The sequence below is a fragment of the Nyctereutes procyonoides genome, unplaced genomic scaffold (assembly GCF_905146905.1).
Source record: "Nyctereutes procyonoides isolate TBG_1078 unplaced genomic scaffold, NYPRO_anot_genome, whole genome shotgun sequence".
Lineage (NCBI taxonomy): Eukaryota > Metazoa > Chordata > Mammalia > Carnivora > Canidae > Nyctereutes > Nyctereutes procyonoides.
This window is the reverse complement of record NW_026575155.1, coordinates 17,465,526-17,483,672: the sequence shown is the minus strand read 5'-3', so window position 1 is coordinate 17,483,672 and position 18,147 is coordinate 17,465,526. Positions and strand designations below refer to the sequence as shown.

The 18,147-nt window shown below is 65.8% G+C and overlaps 1 protein-coding gene across 5 annotated transcripts in view; it reads right to left on the bottom strand.

Moving 5' to 3' along the window:
* The window catches only part of COL18A1 (collagen type XVIII alpha 1 chain), a 73,289-nt gene that overhangs the window by 30,184 nt on the left and 24,958 nt on the right, over positions 1-18,147 (bottom strand). For 2 of the 5 annotated variants that reach the window (XM_055313440.1, XM_055313441.1), the window contains exon 1: positions 8,558-9,945. The exons of 1 other annotated variant lie outside the window; for it this stretch is intronic. In XM_055313440.1, coding sequence (XP_055169415.1) covers positions 8,558-9,926 — 1,369 coding nt within the window. In that variant the 5' untranslated portion in view covers positions 9,927-9,945. Of the gene's footprint in view, positions 1-8,557; positions 9,946-18,147 lie in introns of those variants that run through there. 2 more of the 5 variants (XM_055313442.1, XM_055313444.1) reach the window with 1 other exon arrangement.

Below are 18,147 nucleotides of genomic sequence, written 5' to 3'. Positions count from 1 at the left end.
CCGACCCCAAGCCCCTTCTCTGAAGACCCTGGTGTGGTCCACCTGCAAGGGGAGAGTGGAGGAGACGCTCTCCGGGGAAGGGGCTACTGGTGAGTGGGAGTCCTGAGGAGGGCGGTGGGTGGGTACATGGGCTCTGGCCCTGAGCGGCAGGGCCCGGCTGACCCGGTCAGAGCAGGGGTAGAAATGCCAAACCCCAACTGCCTAAGGCAAGCTCCATCTTTAAAAGAGCTCTTGGAGACAGAACAATGAACACAGAGGAAAGCCCGGAGCCACGGAGGGCAGGAGCACATGCCCTTTGGGTCCCTCCCGGGGCTGGTGTGCCCGGGGCGGTGCTGGGCATCCCGTCTCCCCTCTGCAGGGTCCTGACTTCCCACCAGCACCACCAGCCAGGGCCCCCCTCACCTGCAGGCAAGACCCTCATGCCAAGTCAGTGCAGGCACAGCCTCGCTCCGGCAGCGGCCTGGCCTTAGGCCTAGGGAGCAGGGGGTGCCTCACGGGAAGACCCCAGGCCCCGGGAAGACAGCCCCTGCTTGATGCTCAAAGTCAGACCCTCCCTGCTGTGTACCCAGATGGCAGCTGCTGCGACGCCCTCTTCACATCACAAGTTCCCGGGGCTGAGGGTGCACTCGGGGAGACGTTCTGAGACTCAGGAACAGAACTCTGCCCAGCCTGCATGTCATGGCGCTGCCGTCCTGACTCAGCTGTGCCCAGAGTTAAACATGGGCACGCCCACCACTGCCGCTCCTCCCAGGCAGCTACGAGTTCTCCAGACTGCTGTACAATGCAAGATGCAGCAGCCGTGGATGTCCTGGGCTGCAGGACAACGGCACGCTACAAGGGCAGGCCCGGGTCCCCGGCGAGCCTCGGGCAGCTCCTCTTCCTCTCCACGAAAGTCCTCGTTGTTCCCATGGGGAGTAAGTGTCCAAATGCCACAGCCCTAAAATCATGGGTCCGCTGTCCAGTTGCAGGCACTGTGAGCGGAGGACGCGGTGCGGTCACCTCCCTGCAGAGCTCGTGGCAGCTGCTGCTCTGAAGGCCCTGGCCCAGCTGTTGTGGGCAGGAAACCAAGATCTCTCCAAAAAAGCAAATGCCCGTGCCATGCTCTGAGAGTCTGGAAGAACACCTTCGTGGGAACACAGCGGGTGATATCTTTTGGCAAGTGGGGCCCCCTCCTGTTGGCCGACGCTCACTCGGGTTAAGGAATCGGGGGACTTGCCTAGTTGGGAACAACCTCCCTTGCGGACAGGCCAGCCATGACCAGGTGGGACTTATCCTGGTACGTCAGGCTGGTTCAACCTTCAAAACCCAACTAAGGGAATCCACCTCCTCAACGCAGTGACTAAAAAGAATCACAAAATCATGTCTACAGATGTAGAAAAAGCATTTGACCGAATCCAACACTCACTCATGGTGAAAGCTCTCAGTAAATCAGGAATAAAACAGAAATTCCTTCACTGGATGAAGAATTCCTACAAAACATCCCTACGGCTCATAACCCACTTGATGGTGAGAAACCTGAAGCTTTCTCACCGAGATTGGGGACAAGGTAAGGACGTCTCTCTCACCGTGGCTTTTCAAAACCGGGCTAGAGATCCTGGCTAAAGCAATAAGGCAAGAACAGGAAATAGAAGTACACAGATTGGGAAGGAAAAGAAACCGTTGTCTGTCCGTAGAGGACGTGACCGTCTATGCAGAAAATCCAAAAGAACTGACAGAAAAACAAAACCAGTCTCCTGGAAGTGATTACTCAAGGTCGTAGGATGCACGATCAATATACGGAATTCAGTCCCTTTCCTACGTATCAGTAACGAACAAGCAGGATTTGGAATCAGAGACACACCGTTTCCATTAGCATTCCCGCCGACAACTTATCTAGGTTAAATATAACGCGTATACGCACAACATCCACAGGAGAAAAACTGCAAAATTCTGCCAAAATAAATCAAAGAACTAAATCAATGCAGGGAGAGTCCCTGCCCATGGATAGAAAGACTCAGGCTTGTCAGGATGCCAGGTCTCCCTGCCCTGGCCTGTAGACTCAATGCCGCCCCAATCAAAATCCCACCAAGGTTTCTGTGGTTATTGACAAACGGATTCTAAAGTCTCTGTGAGAAGCTAAAGGACCCAGAATAGCCAACACCATGTTGGAAAAGAGTGAAGTCGGAGGACGACACTCCGCGGCCCCAGCACTCGCTGTAGGGCGGCCGCGATCAGGACCGTGTGGCCCTGGGCGGGGGGGGGGGACAGGCCAGCAGGTGGACGGAACAGGAGGGAGAGCCCAGGAACAGAGCCACACGAACGCCCCCGACGGATCCTTGACAAAGGAGCGAGGCCACCCACGGGGCGAAGGCCGTGCCCTCCGCAGGCGGTGCTGGACAACTGGACGTCCACACGCAGAGGGAACGTGGACACGGACCTTAGGCTCCTCTCGACTGGCTCACAAGGGGTCACGGACGCGGTGTAGGATGCGAAACTATGACACTTCTAGAAGACGACACAGGAGAAATCCCCGGTGACCCTGGACGGGAGGATGACCCTGTAGACCCGGCACCACGGGTCCAATCCAGGAGACAAACAACTGACCAGCTGGACCTTGTCCTGTGAAAGTCAGGAGGGTGAGAGGACAAGCACCGACCGGCAGCAAATATTTGCAAAAGACACAGCTGATGGAGGACGGCGTCTACGATACATAAAGATCTCTGAACACTCAACAACACGACCTAACAACGTGTTTAAGAGCGGGCGGGAGACCTGCACAGAGACACTCAGGTGGCAGATCAGGAAGGCTGCTCCGCGTCCCAGGCCGTCAGGGAGACGGTGACGAAGACGTGGGTGACCCGGCGATGGCAGCCAGGGCGGGAGGGCTGTGCACCGCGCGACGGTCTGGGGCAGGCACAGCCGGGGGGACGGGGCAGGCTGGGGGACCGGGGGTGGGGAGGAGGACTCCCAGGGCCAGCACCCGTGAGGGGCCGCAGTGCTGGGCGCGTCGTCCCCCGGCCCCCGCCAACCTCACGTCCCCCGCGGGCCCCGGGTGATGACGACGTGTGGGTGCGGGTTCACCCGGGATCACACGCACAGCGCGGGTGCGGGATGTGGCGGGAGAGAGCGGGGCCTGCGGAGCAAGCAGGTGACACTTTTCGACAATCCACGGAGACGTGACGGGCCAGGCATCAGCCCACGCACCCAACTAACACCCCCGGTGAGACGGACGAGCAGGGACTTCCTGAACCTGATAAGCGTTGGAAGGACGCTGCACTCCCGCAGCTTATTACACTTGGTCACAACCACAAGGCAACAGACGGCCGAGCTGTGTCGACAAATGTGCTGAGAACGAACACCTCGGGGCACCTGCGGGCTCAGGGGCTGAGTGTCCAGCTCTTGGTTTTGGCTCAGGTCCTGAGGGATCGGCCCCGGGTCGGGCTCTGTGCTCAGCGGGGAGCCTGCTGGAGCCTCTCCCTCTCGCTCTCCCCACCCCAAATAAATAAATCCCAGTCCCTCCGGGGTGAGGGTACCCGCGGCTGACGTGTGGATACCATCCATGCTCGTCTTCATGTTCAACGCAGGCCACCCAAGCCCGAGCGAAAGGTTTCTGAAGCTCTGGAGAGAAGATGCCCAAGGACATGATGACCTCTGCAGAGGGTCGTGACCCCGGGGCCCAGGGCCACGCCAAGCACCACCGTCACCAGGAGCCCAAATCAGGGCCCTCGGGGACGGGCGAACAGATCAGAGAGGGTGCGCGGAGCCAGTACAGCATCCTCTGTTACAGGAGGCGGGGGCCACCCAAAGGTCCGCCCTCGAGGGGGAGGGAGGACACACCAGAGCACCCAAGCCTGAGAGCACCTCCCAGAGTGCCACGGGACGTTTGAGACCCGTCGCCGTAAAGAGGGACTTCTAGGTACATAGCAAGTGAGCCCATCCATGCAGAGCAAGGACCGGGGTGTAGATCCGTAAGGGCGCCCGTGCACGCACATGCACACGCACGCGCACGTGCACGCCGTGGTAGGCAGCTCAGGGCCCTAATGTCCGTTCCGCGTGCCCGACCCTGCAAGTGGTGGTTTGCAGAGGGGCGGAGTGTCACGGCCCCAGATGGGGAGGTTCATCAAACCTAACGCGTGCATCCCGAAGAGCAGGGGGGGCACACTGGCGGCCCCCAGAAGCCTGCAGAGGCGGGCACGCTCTTCCCTGCGGCCCCCAGAAGGAGCACAGCCCTGCAGACACACCTCCGCCTTAGCCCCGTGAGACTCCGACCTCGAGAACAGCGTTTGTGTCGTCTTCCACCACGAGGGTCGTGGTCACGCATCACAGCAGCCACGGAAACTCAGGCACACGCATCTGTGCAAGCCCACGGCGGGAACAGAAAGACGCCCCATCCCAGCAGCCAGGGGCGCTTGGAAGGCGCCTTCAGCCCTCTCCTGTGCGCTCCAGTCTCGATGCCAGCGTGCCCGTGAGCTAGTCCTGGGGTAGACGTAACCCGGGGAGAACAGGAAGACGGAGCAGCGTGGTCCTAGGGGAGGAGAGGGGCAGGACAGGTGGCCCCCCCCAGGTCAGCGTTTGCGGGTTCGGGGGCAGGAAGGCTCACTCCGAGCACTGGCTCTCTCCTCCTCAGAACTGAGGCCACGTGTCTGCAGACCCAGGTCTTTCCAAGGGGGGCTGCCCACGGGTGCAGTGCAAGGGGGCGGGGGCCCTGAGCGGTTTCACATGCTTCAAAGACACGTTGGGGCCCCTGGGACCCTGGCCGTGGTGCCTGCAGTGGACGAGGCAGCCCTGTCAGCCTCTGGGCACACGGCCCCAGGGGAGGGAGTGGCTGCGGGCCTCCCGTGTGCCCAAGGACCAGGAATCAGGAGAAGAACTTGGAGGGAAAGCAGCATGGCAGTGGGCGAGAGGCTGGGCCCAGACACCAGCAAGGGAAAGCCTCACGGGCAGCATCCTACGCTGGAATCACTGACACACAAAACTGCTCAACAGCGCAGGGCTGAGCGTCTGCCCCTGCCACCTGGTTCGCTCCAGACACAGGTTCCACGACAGAAACAAACTGCGTATTACGTGGGACAATCACATTCCAACACGGTAAACCTGATCCAACACCCAGATGGATGGACAGATGGGGGGGGGTGGGGGGGGATGGAGGGATGGGTAGGTGGATGGATGGATGGATTTGTGGATGGATGGGTGGGTGGAGGGATGGAGGGGATGGAGGGATGAGGATGGATGGGTGGATGGGCAGGTGGATGGATGGATGGAGTGATGGGTGGATGGGTGGATGGGTGGATGATGGATAGATGGATGCTAGGTGGATGGGTGAAGGGATGGATGGAGGGATGGGTGAAGGGATGGATGGAGGGATGGGTGAATGGGTGGATGGGCAGGTGGATGGATGGATGGATCTGTGGATGGATGAGTAGATGGAGGGATGGAGGGATGGAAGGATGGGTGGATGATGGATAGATGGATGCTGGGTGGATGGATGGAGGGAGAGAGGGATGGATGGGTAGGTGGATGGATGGATGGATCTGTGGATGGATGGCTGGATGGAAAGATGGGTGAATGGATGGAGGGATGGATGGATGGATGGACAGGTGGATGAGTGGACGGATGAAGGTGGGTGGGCCACCTTCTCACATGATATATAATAGTAACAATAATTTAAGACTTGATTTCTCAACTGAAAAGGAAAGCGGTCAAAGGTCACGGCCGTGCAGCAGGATGGACAGCTCCTTCACCAAGGGGAAGGACAGTGTCAGGGAGCTGGCCCCCGGGGGAGGGCATACTCGCAGCCACCATCTCGCCTCCCCTCAGTGAGGCCAAAGATGAGCTCCTGTCTGCACGATGTCCCACGTCAGCCTTCCTCAGAGCAGGAGGGAGTAACCGCCAAGACCACGCTGAGCTGGACGCTGAGGGGCGGACGCAAACCGCCATTCCGAGAGCCACCTGCCTCCCGACCTGCGGGCCGTCGCATCCACGGCTCCGGGCACCTGACGCCCCAGCAAGGAAGCCGAAGCCATGGGGGCGCCTCCGGGAAAGTTCGACCATGTCCTCAATGGTACTTGTAGGTTTGCTGGTTGGGGGGGGGGCAGGCCTAGGCACCCGTCCACGAGGCGGCCTCGTCTCCTTACATCAGAGTCACGTGGACACCGCAGGCGACTGAAGCATTTAAACAACACTAACCGCTTCTGAACTCACATCCTATTAAAGGCAGTGGATCGAAGCCCAGCGTCTGGGAAGCCTGCGCGCTTGGCGGGTCCCTGACAGACGGGCTGGGCGTCATCCCCGAGCCGTCACCGTGACGCGTCCCCACTGGCCAGCTGGGGTCCCCGCGGCCCGGGGCTCTGCTTCTCCGGCGTCCGTGCAGCACTGAAGCGCAGTCCCGGGCCACTCCCGCTCCCTCTGGCTAGCCGAGCAGCGCACACCCCGTCTCTATCCCCACTAGGCCTCGGGTTCTCCCCTGCAGGCAGGAGTAACACCTGCTCCCAGGCTCGGAACACGACCCGTCCTCACCCTCATCCCCGGGGACGTCATAAAATTTGCAGACAGAGCAAAGCCCGGGGTGCCCCTGTCAGTGGGGACAGCCCTCCTCGGGGCCCCCTTACCTGGGGGACAGTCCCCCTGCTGCCTGACCCTCCCCTGCGCAGGGGCCCTACTTGCTTTGCTCTGGGGCCTGAGGGACGAGCCCCCACACGGACAGAGGGCCGTGGTCCCCGACAGCGCGCTGACCCACGGCTGGCTGCAGCCACAGCACGGGGGCTCCCAACGCAGCCCTCGCCTCCCGGGCGCCTCCCTGGGCCCCGACCCGTGGCTGCGCCGTCCCCCCCCCACCCCCCCCACTCCAGGGCTATCGTCAGCCCTCCCCGACCTGCTCTCCCTGTGGGGACAGGAGGGAAGCAGACAGAGCTGCGGCCTCAGCTGGGGCCCATCCCACACCACGCTGCCCCCACAGCCATCTCTGCCCCGGGGCCTGGACGGGGACAGCCCTTGCCCTGTGGCCTCCGTCCCCTCCAGACAACCTTCATGCCCCCCACCAACCCCCACCCCGCAGCCTCTCGCTACCCAGGCGGCCCATGGACCTCCCTCAGCCAGGACCCTGACGCCCACCACCGGGGCCCGGTCACCAACATGGGGGAGGGGCCAGGGTGACCCCCGATCGGGGCCCCCCCAGACCTGCCCCCACCGGGCGGGGATGCAAAGGCCCCGGGGCCCAGCGGAGGCCAGAGGAGGTACGATGCTCCCAGCCCCGGCTCCCCCTGGACCAAGGCCGCCAGGCCCCGCCCAGCACGGATCCTGGGTGATGAACGCCTGACCCCCGCCTCCGGCCTGACGGGCCAGGCAGTTAGCACAGCGTCCCCCAGGGCTCTGCCGGGAACACGGCCTCCCTGAGCCTGGCCCCGCCAGCGGATGCAGATGTCCACTGAAAAGTCCCTTTCAGGCCGCTGGGCCGAGAAGGCAGCTGCGGTTGGAGCCTCTCCCCGCCCCCGCCGCCCCGCTCCAGCTCCCGGTGCAGCCGAGCCCCCGGCCCGGAGACCGGCGGGGCCCCCCACGTGCGTCCAGGCCCGGGGCGGACAAGACCCAAGGGCAGGCCTGGCCTCCCGCCCCGTGGAGGAGGGGGCGCAGAGTCCGAGTGGCCCCTGGGCGCTCCCGGCCGGCCTCCCCGCACCCTCAGCGGACACGGCACAGAACCCCAAGGATGCCCACGCTCGCCCACGCTCGCCCAGCATCAGGCGGCCCGGGGCCCAGCACCCTGGGAACAGCTCACCGAGGCTCTGAGCCCCGCGTGCGGCCCCAGCGCCCCGGCCGCTCCGCCCTGCACACACCCGGACCCCAGGGCAGCCTGTGCACGTGACCCCGAGGCCACTCCTGCCGGCACACAGGGCTCAGCCTCCCGTTCCCCGTCTGCGGCAGCCACGCACCCATCCCTGTCCCCTCACCACCCACCTGGCACGCGCCCCGGGCCCAGCAGGGCGACACCCCCACCCTGGGGTCCGGGGCAGCTCCTGCACCACCAGCCCGGCCCCAGAGCCCAGGGACCCCAAAGACCGCGGCAGGGGCAGCCTCACCGCGGGGCCCTCCCTCCCGTGGCTGCGGGGGCAGCTGGGGCGTCTCCGAGCCACGGCCCTGCCCGGTGCCCTGCCGACCACGTGGTGATGGGGGCGCAGTTCAGGTTGGGGGTGAGGCCCAGGAGGCCCCAGAGCACACACCCGGGGGCTGGGGCGGTGCCGAGCTCTGCAACTCACTGCTTGCGTGGCCGAGACCACCCGCCTTGTGGGCAGCAGGAACCCCCCGCATCGGGCCTGCACCCTGCCACACGGCTGGACCAGCGGCTGCTCCCGGCCCCGTGCCTCGGGCTCCCCTCCCGACCGCGGTGTAACGGGCACCTCGGGGCCGTGGGCGGGCGAAACGAGCCCCCCGCTCGGGCAGGGGCTGCTCCTGAGGGTGGGCCGCCGTCACGGGGTCACCAGCCCGGCCTCCGTCTAGGAGCCTGCCCCCACCCCGCAAGGGCGGCCCCGCGGCCCGGCTCAGCACCGGTTCCCAGGCGCCCGGCAGGACGCGGAGGGCCGCGGGTTACCTGCACCGGGCCCAATGAACACGCACAGCCCGTCCTCCTGGGCGGGGAGCGAGGCGCAGGGCACGGGCAGCCCGGCCCCGGGCAGGTGGCTCCAGCAGGCGTCCTCCAGGGCCTCGCAGAACTGGCGGCAGGGCGGGGGCGCGGGCGGGGGGCCGGAGCGGCAGGGCGGGGCCAGCAGCAGGCAGACGAACCGGGCGAGGAAGCGGTGGCAGCGCGTCCGCAGGAGGCCCCCCCACGCCCGGGCGGCGGCGCGCACCTCGTGGCGGCTGGCGTGCTGCAGGTGGTTGGGCAGCCAGGCGCGCCCGATGCCCAGGCGGCCGCACACCGGCAGGGCGGGCGGCAGGGGCAGGCAGCGGCCGGCGGCGGGGACGGGCCGCCCAGCGGGGGTCAGCGGGGCAGAGTTATTAGCAGGCCCAGGCCCCAGAGAGTCCGCGGCGGGAGCAGCCCAAGCACCCCTGCCCCCGGTGACAGCTGAGAGTGGGGTTCCAGGCAGCAGGGCGGGGGGGTCAGAGGACAGAGCCGAGGGGGCCGCGTCCGCGCCCAGAGCACCCATCACCAGGGGAAGCAGATGCGGCGAGCGCCCGCGGAGGCCGGGGAGTCGGTGCTGCTGGCCGGGCCAGAGTCCCTCGCTGTCCAGATCCTGGGGCGGCCCCGGGGACGGCTGGCTCCCCCCAGGAGGAGCCCCACGGGGCGCAGAGGACAGAGAGGCTCTACCTGGAGAAGGCGGCGGCCCCGAGGGCTCCCTGAGCGCTGCCCGGGGCTTGTCCAGGGAGGGGGGCAGCTGGGTGGGTGCCGGCAGGGTGCTGGCCTCCACGCGTGGGGCGTCTGTGCTGCCCAGCCAGAGAGCCGTCCCGTTCTCCGGGGGGGGCCGGGAGGGCCCCGGGAGGGTGAGGGGGCTGGTGGGGGTCACGGGGGCAGGCGGCCCTGCCGTGCTGGAGCTCTCCGGGCGCGTGGTGTCGTCCCACAGCTGGACGAAGCTCCGGATGCCCTGAGCCACGTTCAGGATCTTGGCTCCCACGCCGGCGATGTTCTCCTCCTTCTCCTCCTTCGGGTCTGGGCCCGCGGGGGGTGCAGAGGGTGCGGCAGAGGCCGCGTGCTCGTCGGTCTCCAGCCCCCGCAGGGGCGGCTCCGGGCTGGCGGGGGCATTGCCCTGCTCCGTGGGGCCGGGCTGGGGGGTCACAGGCGTGCTGGTCTCGTCTCTGGGCTGCACATGTGGGCTCCCTGGGGCCTCCGACACCGGTTTGGCCGTGGGCCCGGCGGTCCTAGTGGACCACAGCCAGTTCAGGCTCAGTAGGTCAACCTGGGCGGCCGCGGGGCAACAGGTGAGCAGCAGCAGCAGCAGCAGGCAGCGGCCGGGGTGGCGAGCCATCGGTGCTGTGCGCCCGGCGGGGCCCGGGCGGTGTCTGCGTCCTGGGGGCGGGCCCAGCCCGGCTCCGCCCCCCTGCCTGCTGGCTCCCTGCAGCAGACGCTGTCTCCGGCTCCGCCTTCCCGCCTTCCCGCCCTGGGCCAAGGGACAGGATCCCGGGACGGCTCTCCCTGCACCCCTGCACCCCTGCACCCGTGCACCCCTGCACCCCTGACAGCAGGACGGCTTCCAAGCTCTGCCCACCTCCCTGCCCCTGCTGACCCCGGGGCTGCGTCCCCAGGCAGGGCAGGCGCGGGGGCTCCTCCCAGGGCTGGGTCCCAGAGACAGCCGGGGGCCTGGGGCCTGTGCTCGAGGGGGGGCAGGAGACCCCGCCACGGAGAGCAGCCGGGCCGGGGCCGCCCGCCGGTGCCAAACTGCCCCTCAGAAGACGCTCAGCGTTGCGGTTCTTGTGCAGCAAGCGTTGCCTCTGAGACGTCGACGGGTGCAGCCCCCGAGGGCAGCAGTGCACCCCCCGGGCCACGCGGCCTCCCGCTCAGACACAGGGCACCTCCGTGCTGGACGCATCCCCATGGCTCCGCCGTCCTGAGGGCGTCCTGAGGGTGCAGAACACTGGCACGCGGGGGGCCGGGGGGGCCCTGGGGCCTGTGGGCGCTGGAGGTGCAGACCGTGTGTAGACCGTGCTGCGGATGGCACTGGGTGGGGGGGCGTCCCTGGGCAGCCGGGCGGCAGAGGCGGGTGGGTCTCCCCATCCACGCACGGGCCCAGGCCTCGGCCTTCATCCCAAGAACCTCGAATGACACAGAGGCCAGCGGGCCTACGAACGAGCCACTGAGGCACGGCTGAGGGCGCAGAGCCCAGAGGAGCGGGCCAGAGGGCACCGCACACAGGCTTACAGGGCGCGCTCGCCCCTCGGACACTCACGCCAGCGCACAACCACATGCTGCTTTTACCACCACGTTGTACAGCAGCTCCCACGTCCCCTGGAAACCCCGCCCCGGGCGCCGGGGTCAGCCGTGTGGCCGGACAGCCCTGCAGCGTGTCCCCGGCCGTCCCCAGCTCGGGGCGCGGATGCGATCAATCAGCTGCCGTCCAAAGGGCAGAGCCCGGCCACCCGGGTCAGAACTCGGGTTTCAGGGAAGCAGAACACTGTGTCCCCTCCGCAGACGGGCGCGTCCCATATGCAAACATCTGTGTCCCGGCCTCGCGCCCAGCGCTAATCCCCGCAGCGCTCAGAACTCCCACAAACGCTCAGAGGATCCTCTCTTTGCTTGAGGACGCGCTAATGTGATTTTATGCCTAAAAGTGTCTCCGGAAAAAAACCTCAGGACAGAAATGCCAAAGGCCCGCTGTCTCCCGCACGTGGAGGGGGCCCTAGGCGCATGGCAGCTGGGCTGGCTGGTCCGCGCGGGTGGCCCCGGCCCCACGAGCTCCCCCACACACGTCACTCGTACGTTCAGGTGCACGCGCACGCCTTCCAGGGGTGCACGCTTGCACACGTACACGCACACACGCTCACACGCGTGCACACAGCTTACACCCACACGCACACTCGTGCATGCGCACTCACGCGACGTTCATCCACAAACACATTTGCACACGCAGGCGCAGCCGGCAGCTCTCAGGAAGCGCCGCGCTGTGACCAGCTGCCCACCCCCCTGCACCCCCGTCCGGCTGTGGGTACAACAGGCCCGTCCCCAGCCCAGTGCCCACCCGGGGGGCCCTCGCCACAGGGTCTGGATGCCGGGGCTCCCATGGGCGCCCCATGTAACGGGTGCCGTCGGCCTCGTGCCCCTGGAGCCTGCCCCCAGCAGCCGCGACGGGGTGAAGCAGGGGCACCCACTTGAAATCCTGGAAACAGGAGTATCATCGGGTCAGCGCTACCTTCCCCGAAGCAGCTGGCTCACGAGGCCCCGAGCCCGGCCGCTCCTACGGCCCACGCAGACCTCCACCCGACCCCGACGGCAGGATCCCGCCTCCGCGGCCCCAGGGCACCCCTGCGCTCCGGCTCCGAGGCAAGTGGCCAAGCAGGGGGCTCCTGCGGGCACCGCCTGGGGGGAGGGAGCTACACCCACCCCAAGTCCCTCCCTACGAGGGTCTCAAACTGTGTCTCCCTGGGATTGAAAAATCAGGGTCTACGGGGAAGAGCAGCCCCAACCTGCCCGAGTTTCTAGAGAGACGCAGAGGCCCCCCACCCCCAGCCCCAGGGTGGCTCAGCGCTCAGGCACTATGGCCAGAAGGAGCCCCCCCACCCCCGATTAGGCCACAGGGGCCTGAGGGGAGGGTGCACGGCTGTGGTGACCCGGCTCCTACCCCCCACGGTCGCCCGGCTTCCGCGGCACTTCACGCACGTGGGGGCGCGTCCTGGTGCCTGGTGCCCCCGGGAGGCCGGAGTGGCCAGACGGGCTCGGGTGTCCGTGCTGCCCCGGGCGCCCCCGCCCTGCGCCCCCGCCTCCTCCCCCCCCCCCCCCCCCCGCCAGGGTTTGTTCGGTCTTGCCGGCCTGTCTGGTTTGGATTCCTGAATAATGTGCTCTTTTATTTTCGTTTTTGAAAGAGCAAAACACCCACACGGGAGCAGAGAACACGGGCTCTCTGAGGAATGGGCCGCCGCCCGGACAGGAGCCCCCGTCTGAGCCCCAGAGAACGGCTGACGGTCTCTCCGGCGCTCCCCCCCCCCCACTCCCACGGCCTCCCTGGGACCTGCTGGCAGCCCTGGGGTCCTCTTTCCTCACTCCCCCCTCCGGCCCAACACGTGTCCCCGAGCCTCCGGGGAGCCGACCTGGGCCCCGGGCTCCCCGCACCCGCTGCCCAGGGACAGGCTCCCAGGTGCCAGCACATCCAGGACAGGTCCCTACCCCGCGGACACGTGTCCAGCTCTTTCGAAACGAAAACACAATGTTTCATCTTCCGGTGGTGCAACTGGTTGATCATTGCCTCCCGCACCAGGAGGACTTCTGTGAGCACCGTGATAAGAGACCAGCTCCTGAAGGCTGGGGAGGGGCTGACGAGTGGGCTCCCAGCGGGTCCCCGGTGGGCGGCCGGGGCGCTGCTGTCAGACCCAGGGACACGCGGTGGCCGTGCAGTGGGCCCAGGTCAAGGCCCAGGCCCCTGGCCTCGCCCGTGGGACGGCAGGGACACGGCACCTCGTCTGACCTGTAACCACCCGGACGCCGGGTCCTCCTCCAACTCCGTGCTCCCCGGGAGGCTCACACCCACCCCTCCCCGGCAGGGAGCGCAGGGACCCCCATGGCCCCCACACACGGCCTGCGGCTGGCAGCCCGGCATTGCCAGGGCTCTGCTGTCCCTCTGCCGGTGGGGGGGAGCTGGTGGGAAGCAGCACCCCCAGCCTGCAAGCCCAAGTCCCTCTGTGGGTGGCAGCAAAGCCAGGGAGAGCCCTTTGGCCCCTAAAGGAGGGCCAAGCCCTGCCCAGCACACAGCACCGTCCCTGCCGCGGGCCTGGGGGTGACAAAAGGCAGGAGGGTCTCTACAGCCTCCGCCCCACAGAGGCCACCCTCAGAAGGACCTTGGCCAAGGAAACCAGCCCTGGGGAGGACGGTCGGGGGAGCACGATACAGCGGAGAGCAGACCAGACCGGGCGTCAAGGGTCACGGGGGGAAAGCACCCAGTCCGCGCGGCCACCGCGGCCACCACCCACTCGTGATGGGAGGCCACCCACACGGCACGAGGTCATCCGTCCAGGGCACCTGCCGAAACCTGGGGCCAAGCGTGGGGAAGCCGCTGGATGACAGAGCAGGCAGCGTCCCATGGGATGTGGGCTGCACCCCCCCAAAAGGGGCCCCAGGAAAGAGAGGGCAGGAGGGCCTTCTGGGAGAGGAGGCAGGAGGAGGAGCCCCCAGCAGGTGCCGCGCAGGCCTGAGCGACCGTCGGAGCCGCCCCGCCAAGGACGCCCTGGGCCCTGCTAAGATGGACGTCACCGCGCACGTCCCGGCCTTAGCAGACACGCAGGGGTGCTGGCGGGTGCACACACGCCGATGTGTCCACGTGTGCATGAGCGTGGCTGCCCCTGCGTACATCCGCGCACCCACAGGAGGACGGCAGGGGAGAGCCAGGACACGGCGAATGTGAACGGCCAGCGAGGTGCGGGGCAGGTGTGCGTGAGCGAGTGCGGCGCCCGCCTCCCCTCCCTGCCGCCGTCTTCCCGGGCTGGGAACGGGGCTCCCTGCGGGGGTGCTGAGCCGCGTGCCCCAGGTCCCCCGGGACAGCTCGTCCCCGAGCCTTCACACCCCGTCTCCTACTCAACGTCATGATTCACGGTCATCTTCATAGAGGGGACAGGACTGTGCTCGCTGTGCCCCTCGCACTTGGCCCCTGGGGCCTCTGTGAAGGGCCACCTCCTGCGGGATCCCCCCTCGAGACTGCTTTGGGCCCGCGGGCGCCGAGACGTCCCTCGGGGGTGAGGGTCAGGCAGCCGGGTGTCGGGCAGGGTCGGCTCCGCAGCCTCGGGGGTGACTCGGGGGTGAGGCCGGCCCCACGGTGGGGATCTCCCGGTTCGGGAACACGGAGCACTCGTCCGCTTATTTAGCTCTGCCTTGACTCAGGATTTTATTTATTTATTTATTTATGAGAGAGACACACACAGAGGCAGAGACACAGGCAGAGGGAGAAGCAGGCTCCCTGCAGGGAGCCCAATGCGGGACTCAATCCTAGGACCCCGGGATCACAATCTGAGCCAGAGGCAGATTGTGCAACGTCGTTTCCAGTTCCCAGGGCGTGAGCTTCGCCCTCCTTCTGTGAAATTTATTCCTAAGTAGTTTATTCTCCTCGTGCTTTTGTAATCGGGTCGTGCGGGGTGTTTTTCTCCTTTGTCTCATTTTTGGATCATCCGCTGCAAGTGTATAGAAATCCCGCGGATTCTTCTTCACCCTGACCGTGTGTCCCGCAGCTCACGGAACGGGTCGGTGAGCTGCGGGGGGTCTCCCGGGGGTTCCTGGGGCTCGGCGTCTCCAGGACCGGGTGGTCCGTGGGCAGACTGCAACGCTGAATGGACGAGGGGCGTGGGGCAGCCTTGCCTGGTTCGCGGCCGTGGGGCCACACGTCGGGGCCCCGCCAGCAGGGAGGAGGTTGGCTGTGGGTTCTGGTGGCTGAACCCCTTTTACAGGGTCCTAGAAGCTCCCTTCTGTTCCTAGTTTCTTTTTTTTTTTATTTTTTAAGGTTTTATTTATTTATTTATTCACATGAGACACAGAGAGAGAGGCAGAGACACAGAGGAGAAGCAGGCTCCATGCAGGGAGCTCGAGGTGGGACTCGATCCCAGGACCCCGGGGTCATGCCCTGGGCTGAAGGCAGATGCTCCGCCCCTGAGCCCCCGGGGGCCCCCTCCAGTCGCTCCTCTGCACGGCCTGTCTGCTTTGCTAATCCTCAGGCGTGTGTGTGTCCACGTTTATAATTCGTACTGCACCAGTTTCCTTTCCTGGGACGTGTGCATCCGGCTCTGGTGTCCAGGTCGCACGGGCCTCAGAGGCCACCTGGGAGCTCTTTCCTCCCTTTTATTTATTTATTTTTTCCTTTTATTTTTTATACGAGTTTCTGCGTATCTGGTTGTCCAATTCCTTGACTGTTTCCGGTAGACCTGAGCAGCTTTCCCTTATGGGGAGCGTCTGGATTATTAAATCAGTCTCTTCTAAGGGTTGCAGGTCTGTCCAAATGGTCTCTTTCTCACGAGGTCCCGACAGCTTGTGTTTCCAGGGATTTGCCCTTTGCACCGAAGCTCCCCAGCGTCCTGACACAACCGTTCGTCCTCGGGTTCGAACGCTGTGCGGGGTTCAAGCAAGGCTGGAGGACCCTCACTTCCCGATTTCCAAACCATTGACGGGGCGGCGGGGGCCGAGGCAGCGTGCAGGCGGCACCGGGCTGGGCGTGCGGCGCGGCGGGAGGACGCCCTCGTCTCCGGTGGCGAAGACCGACTTCATTCAGGGAGAGAACGGGATTTTGACAGATGGAGCAGAGCCCCCGGAAACCTGCAGGCGAAAGAATGAAGTGGACCCCTACCTCACACCACACGCAAGAACTAACCTCAAAAAAAAACAAAAAAACAAAAAAGCAAAAAACAAACAAACTAACCTCAAAGGGATCAAAGACCCAAATGCACGAGTTGCAGCTACCAGACTCTTAGGACACGTGGGAATCCACCTCCGTGACCTCGGACTCAGCACTGGAGCCTTAGATTTGATCCAAAAGCCAAGGCCACCAAGGGAAAATAAATAAACCAGACTAACTCGACATTTAAACCGTTCGTGCTTCAAAGGACGCCGTCAAGAAAGTGAAAGGACAGCCCCATATAAAGGAAGGAAGTCTCTGCAAACCCCGTATCTCGTAACGGGGAGTCGTGCCTGGACCGTGTGCAGACTGGCTGCGCCCCAGCCACAGAAAGGCAAGTCATCCCACGGAAACGTCGGCAACGGGTCTGAACAGACGTCTCCCCCAGGAGGGTCCACAAGCCCCGCAGGCCCATGACGGACGCTCAGGAGCCCCAGCCGTCGGGGAAACGCGGCGTGAAGCCGCCGTGGGACACACCGCGCGCCCACGGGACGGTCAACAGTGGTCCAGGATGTGGAGAAGCCAGAGCCTCGTCCGCAGCCGCGGGGGTGACATGGGTGCGGCCCCCGGGGGAGAGCGTGGAGGCCCTCGAAGAACGAGGCACGGGGCCACCCCGTGTCCAAACGCCCGCCTGGGAGACGGGACCCAAGGAGGGCACATGCCCGCACACGAGCGATCACAGCAGCATCGTTCACGCGGCAAAGCCCCAGCGCTCGCCATCCGTGCAGCGGGAACCTCGCAGCCCTGCGAAGGGGCAGGGGCTCTGACAGCGGCCACCACACACGGACCCCGGAGACGCCGGGTCGAGTGGGAGAACCGGGTTCCATTTACACCGCGGCCCCACAGCACAGAAGCCCGTCAACACAGGTGCGGGTTCAGGGCCGGGGGGACAGTGGGGGGCTTCCGTCCGCGGAGACGGGGTGGCTCCTGGGCAACCCCAGTGACACTGCTGTGTCTCGGGCCCACAAGGAATTCATCCCGTGAATTGTGCACCGTGTCAACGATGCCACAGGAAGGTGTCTGGAGGGGACTCAGAGGGCTCATGCCGGGTCGTGAAACCCCGCGGTCTGCGGTGCCGTGAGGCCTGCACAGGCTGTCAGGGAGGCTGGCCTGTCCCCGAGCAGTGACCACAGCATTTCCTGGCCTCCTGAATCCCTGCGCACCTTCACTTGGTTTTCCACGGGAGCATTTGCCGCTTTTAGAATGACAGATGCGGACCTGGGGTCTCCTGCGCCGCTAAGACGGCTTCCGAGTCCATGGGACACACGGCCTCAGGGCCAGGAAGAAAGCCGCCTCCCCGACTGCGCTCGGCCTCTGCCCCGGCGCACCTGCAGGGCCGCGCTCCGGCCTGCTTCTGTGTGCAAGGCCACCAGGTGAGGGTGGGCCCCCAGGTGAGGGCACATGGCTGCCAGGTGAGGGGAGGGCCTCCAGGTGAGGGTGCAGAGACCCCAGGGTGAGGGCATATGGCTGCCAGGTGAGGGCTCAAGGCCCCCAGGGTGAGGGTGTGGGGTCCCCAGGTGAGGGCATATGGCTGCCAGGTGAGGGCGGGGAGCCCCCAGGTAAGGGCGCAGGGACCCCAGGGTGAGGGTGTGGGGCTGCCAGGTGAGGGCACGGGGTCCCCAGATGAGGGTGCACAGCCCCAGGTGAGGGCATGGGGTTCCCAGGGTCAGGGCGTAGGGTCCCCAGGTGAGGGCACGGGCCCCCAGGGGAGGGCAGGGGGCCCCCAGGTGAGGGGGGGTCCCAGGGAGGCAGGGGTCCCCAGGGTGAGGGCAGGGGATCCCCAGGTGAGGGCGCTCGCTCCACGGGCCACCCTGCGATCCCAGTCCACGTCCTGGGGACCGTGAACCTCACAACCTGCTACCCGCCGCGTGGGCCCTGGGCAGGAGGTGGGCCAGTCTCAGCAGGCGGGGTGCGGGGTGCGGGCTAAGGGCCCTCCTGCCCGGGCCCCCCACCCTGTGCATTACCCCTTCACCTCCCCGGGATGTCCTGTTTTTCTCTCGTTGCCCACGTGCACCCTGAGCTCCTCCTGGGCGACCCGCCCTCTGGGCGCCACGATGCATTAGCTCCGGGCAGGAAGGTCCCGGCACAGTGGACACACGGGGCACACGGGTGACCGCGGCCAGGATGCGGGACGGAGGAAGGAGCAACGCAAGCATGTTCCCCACGGACG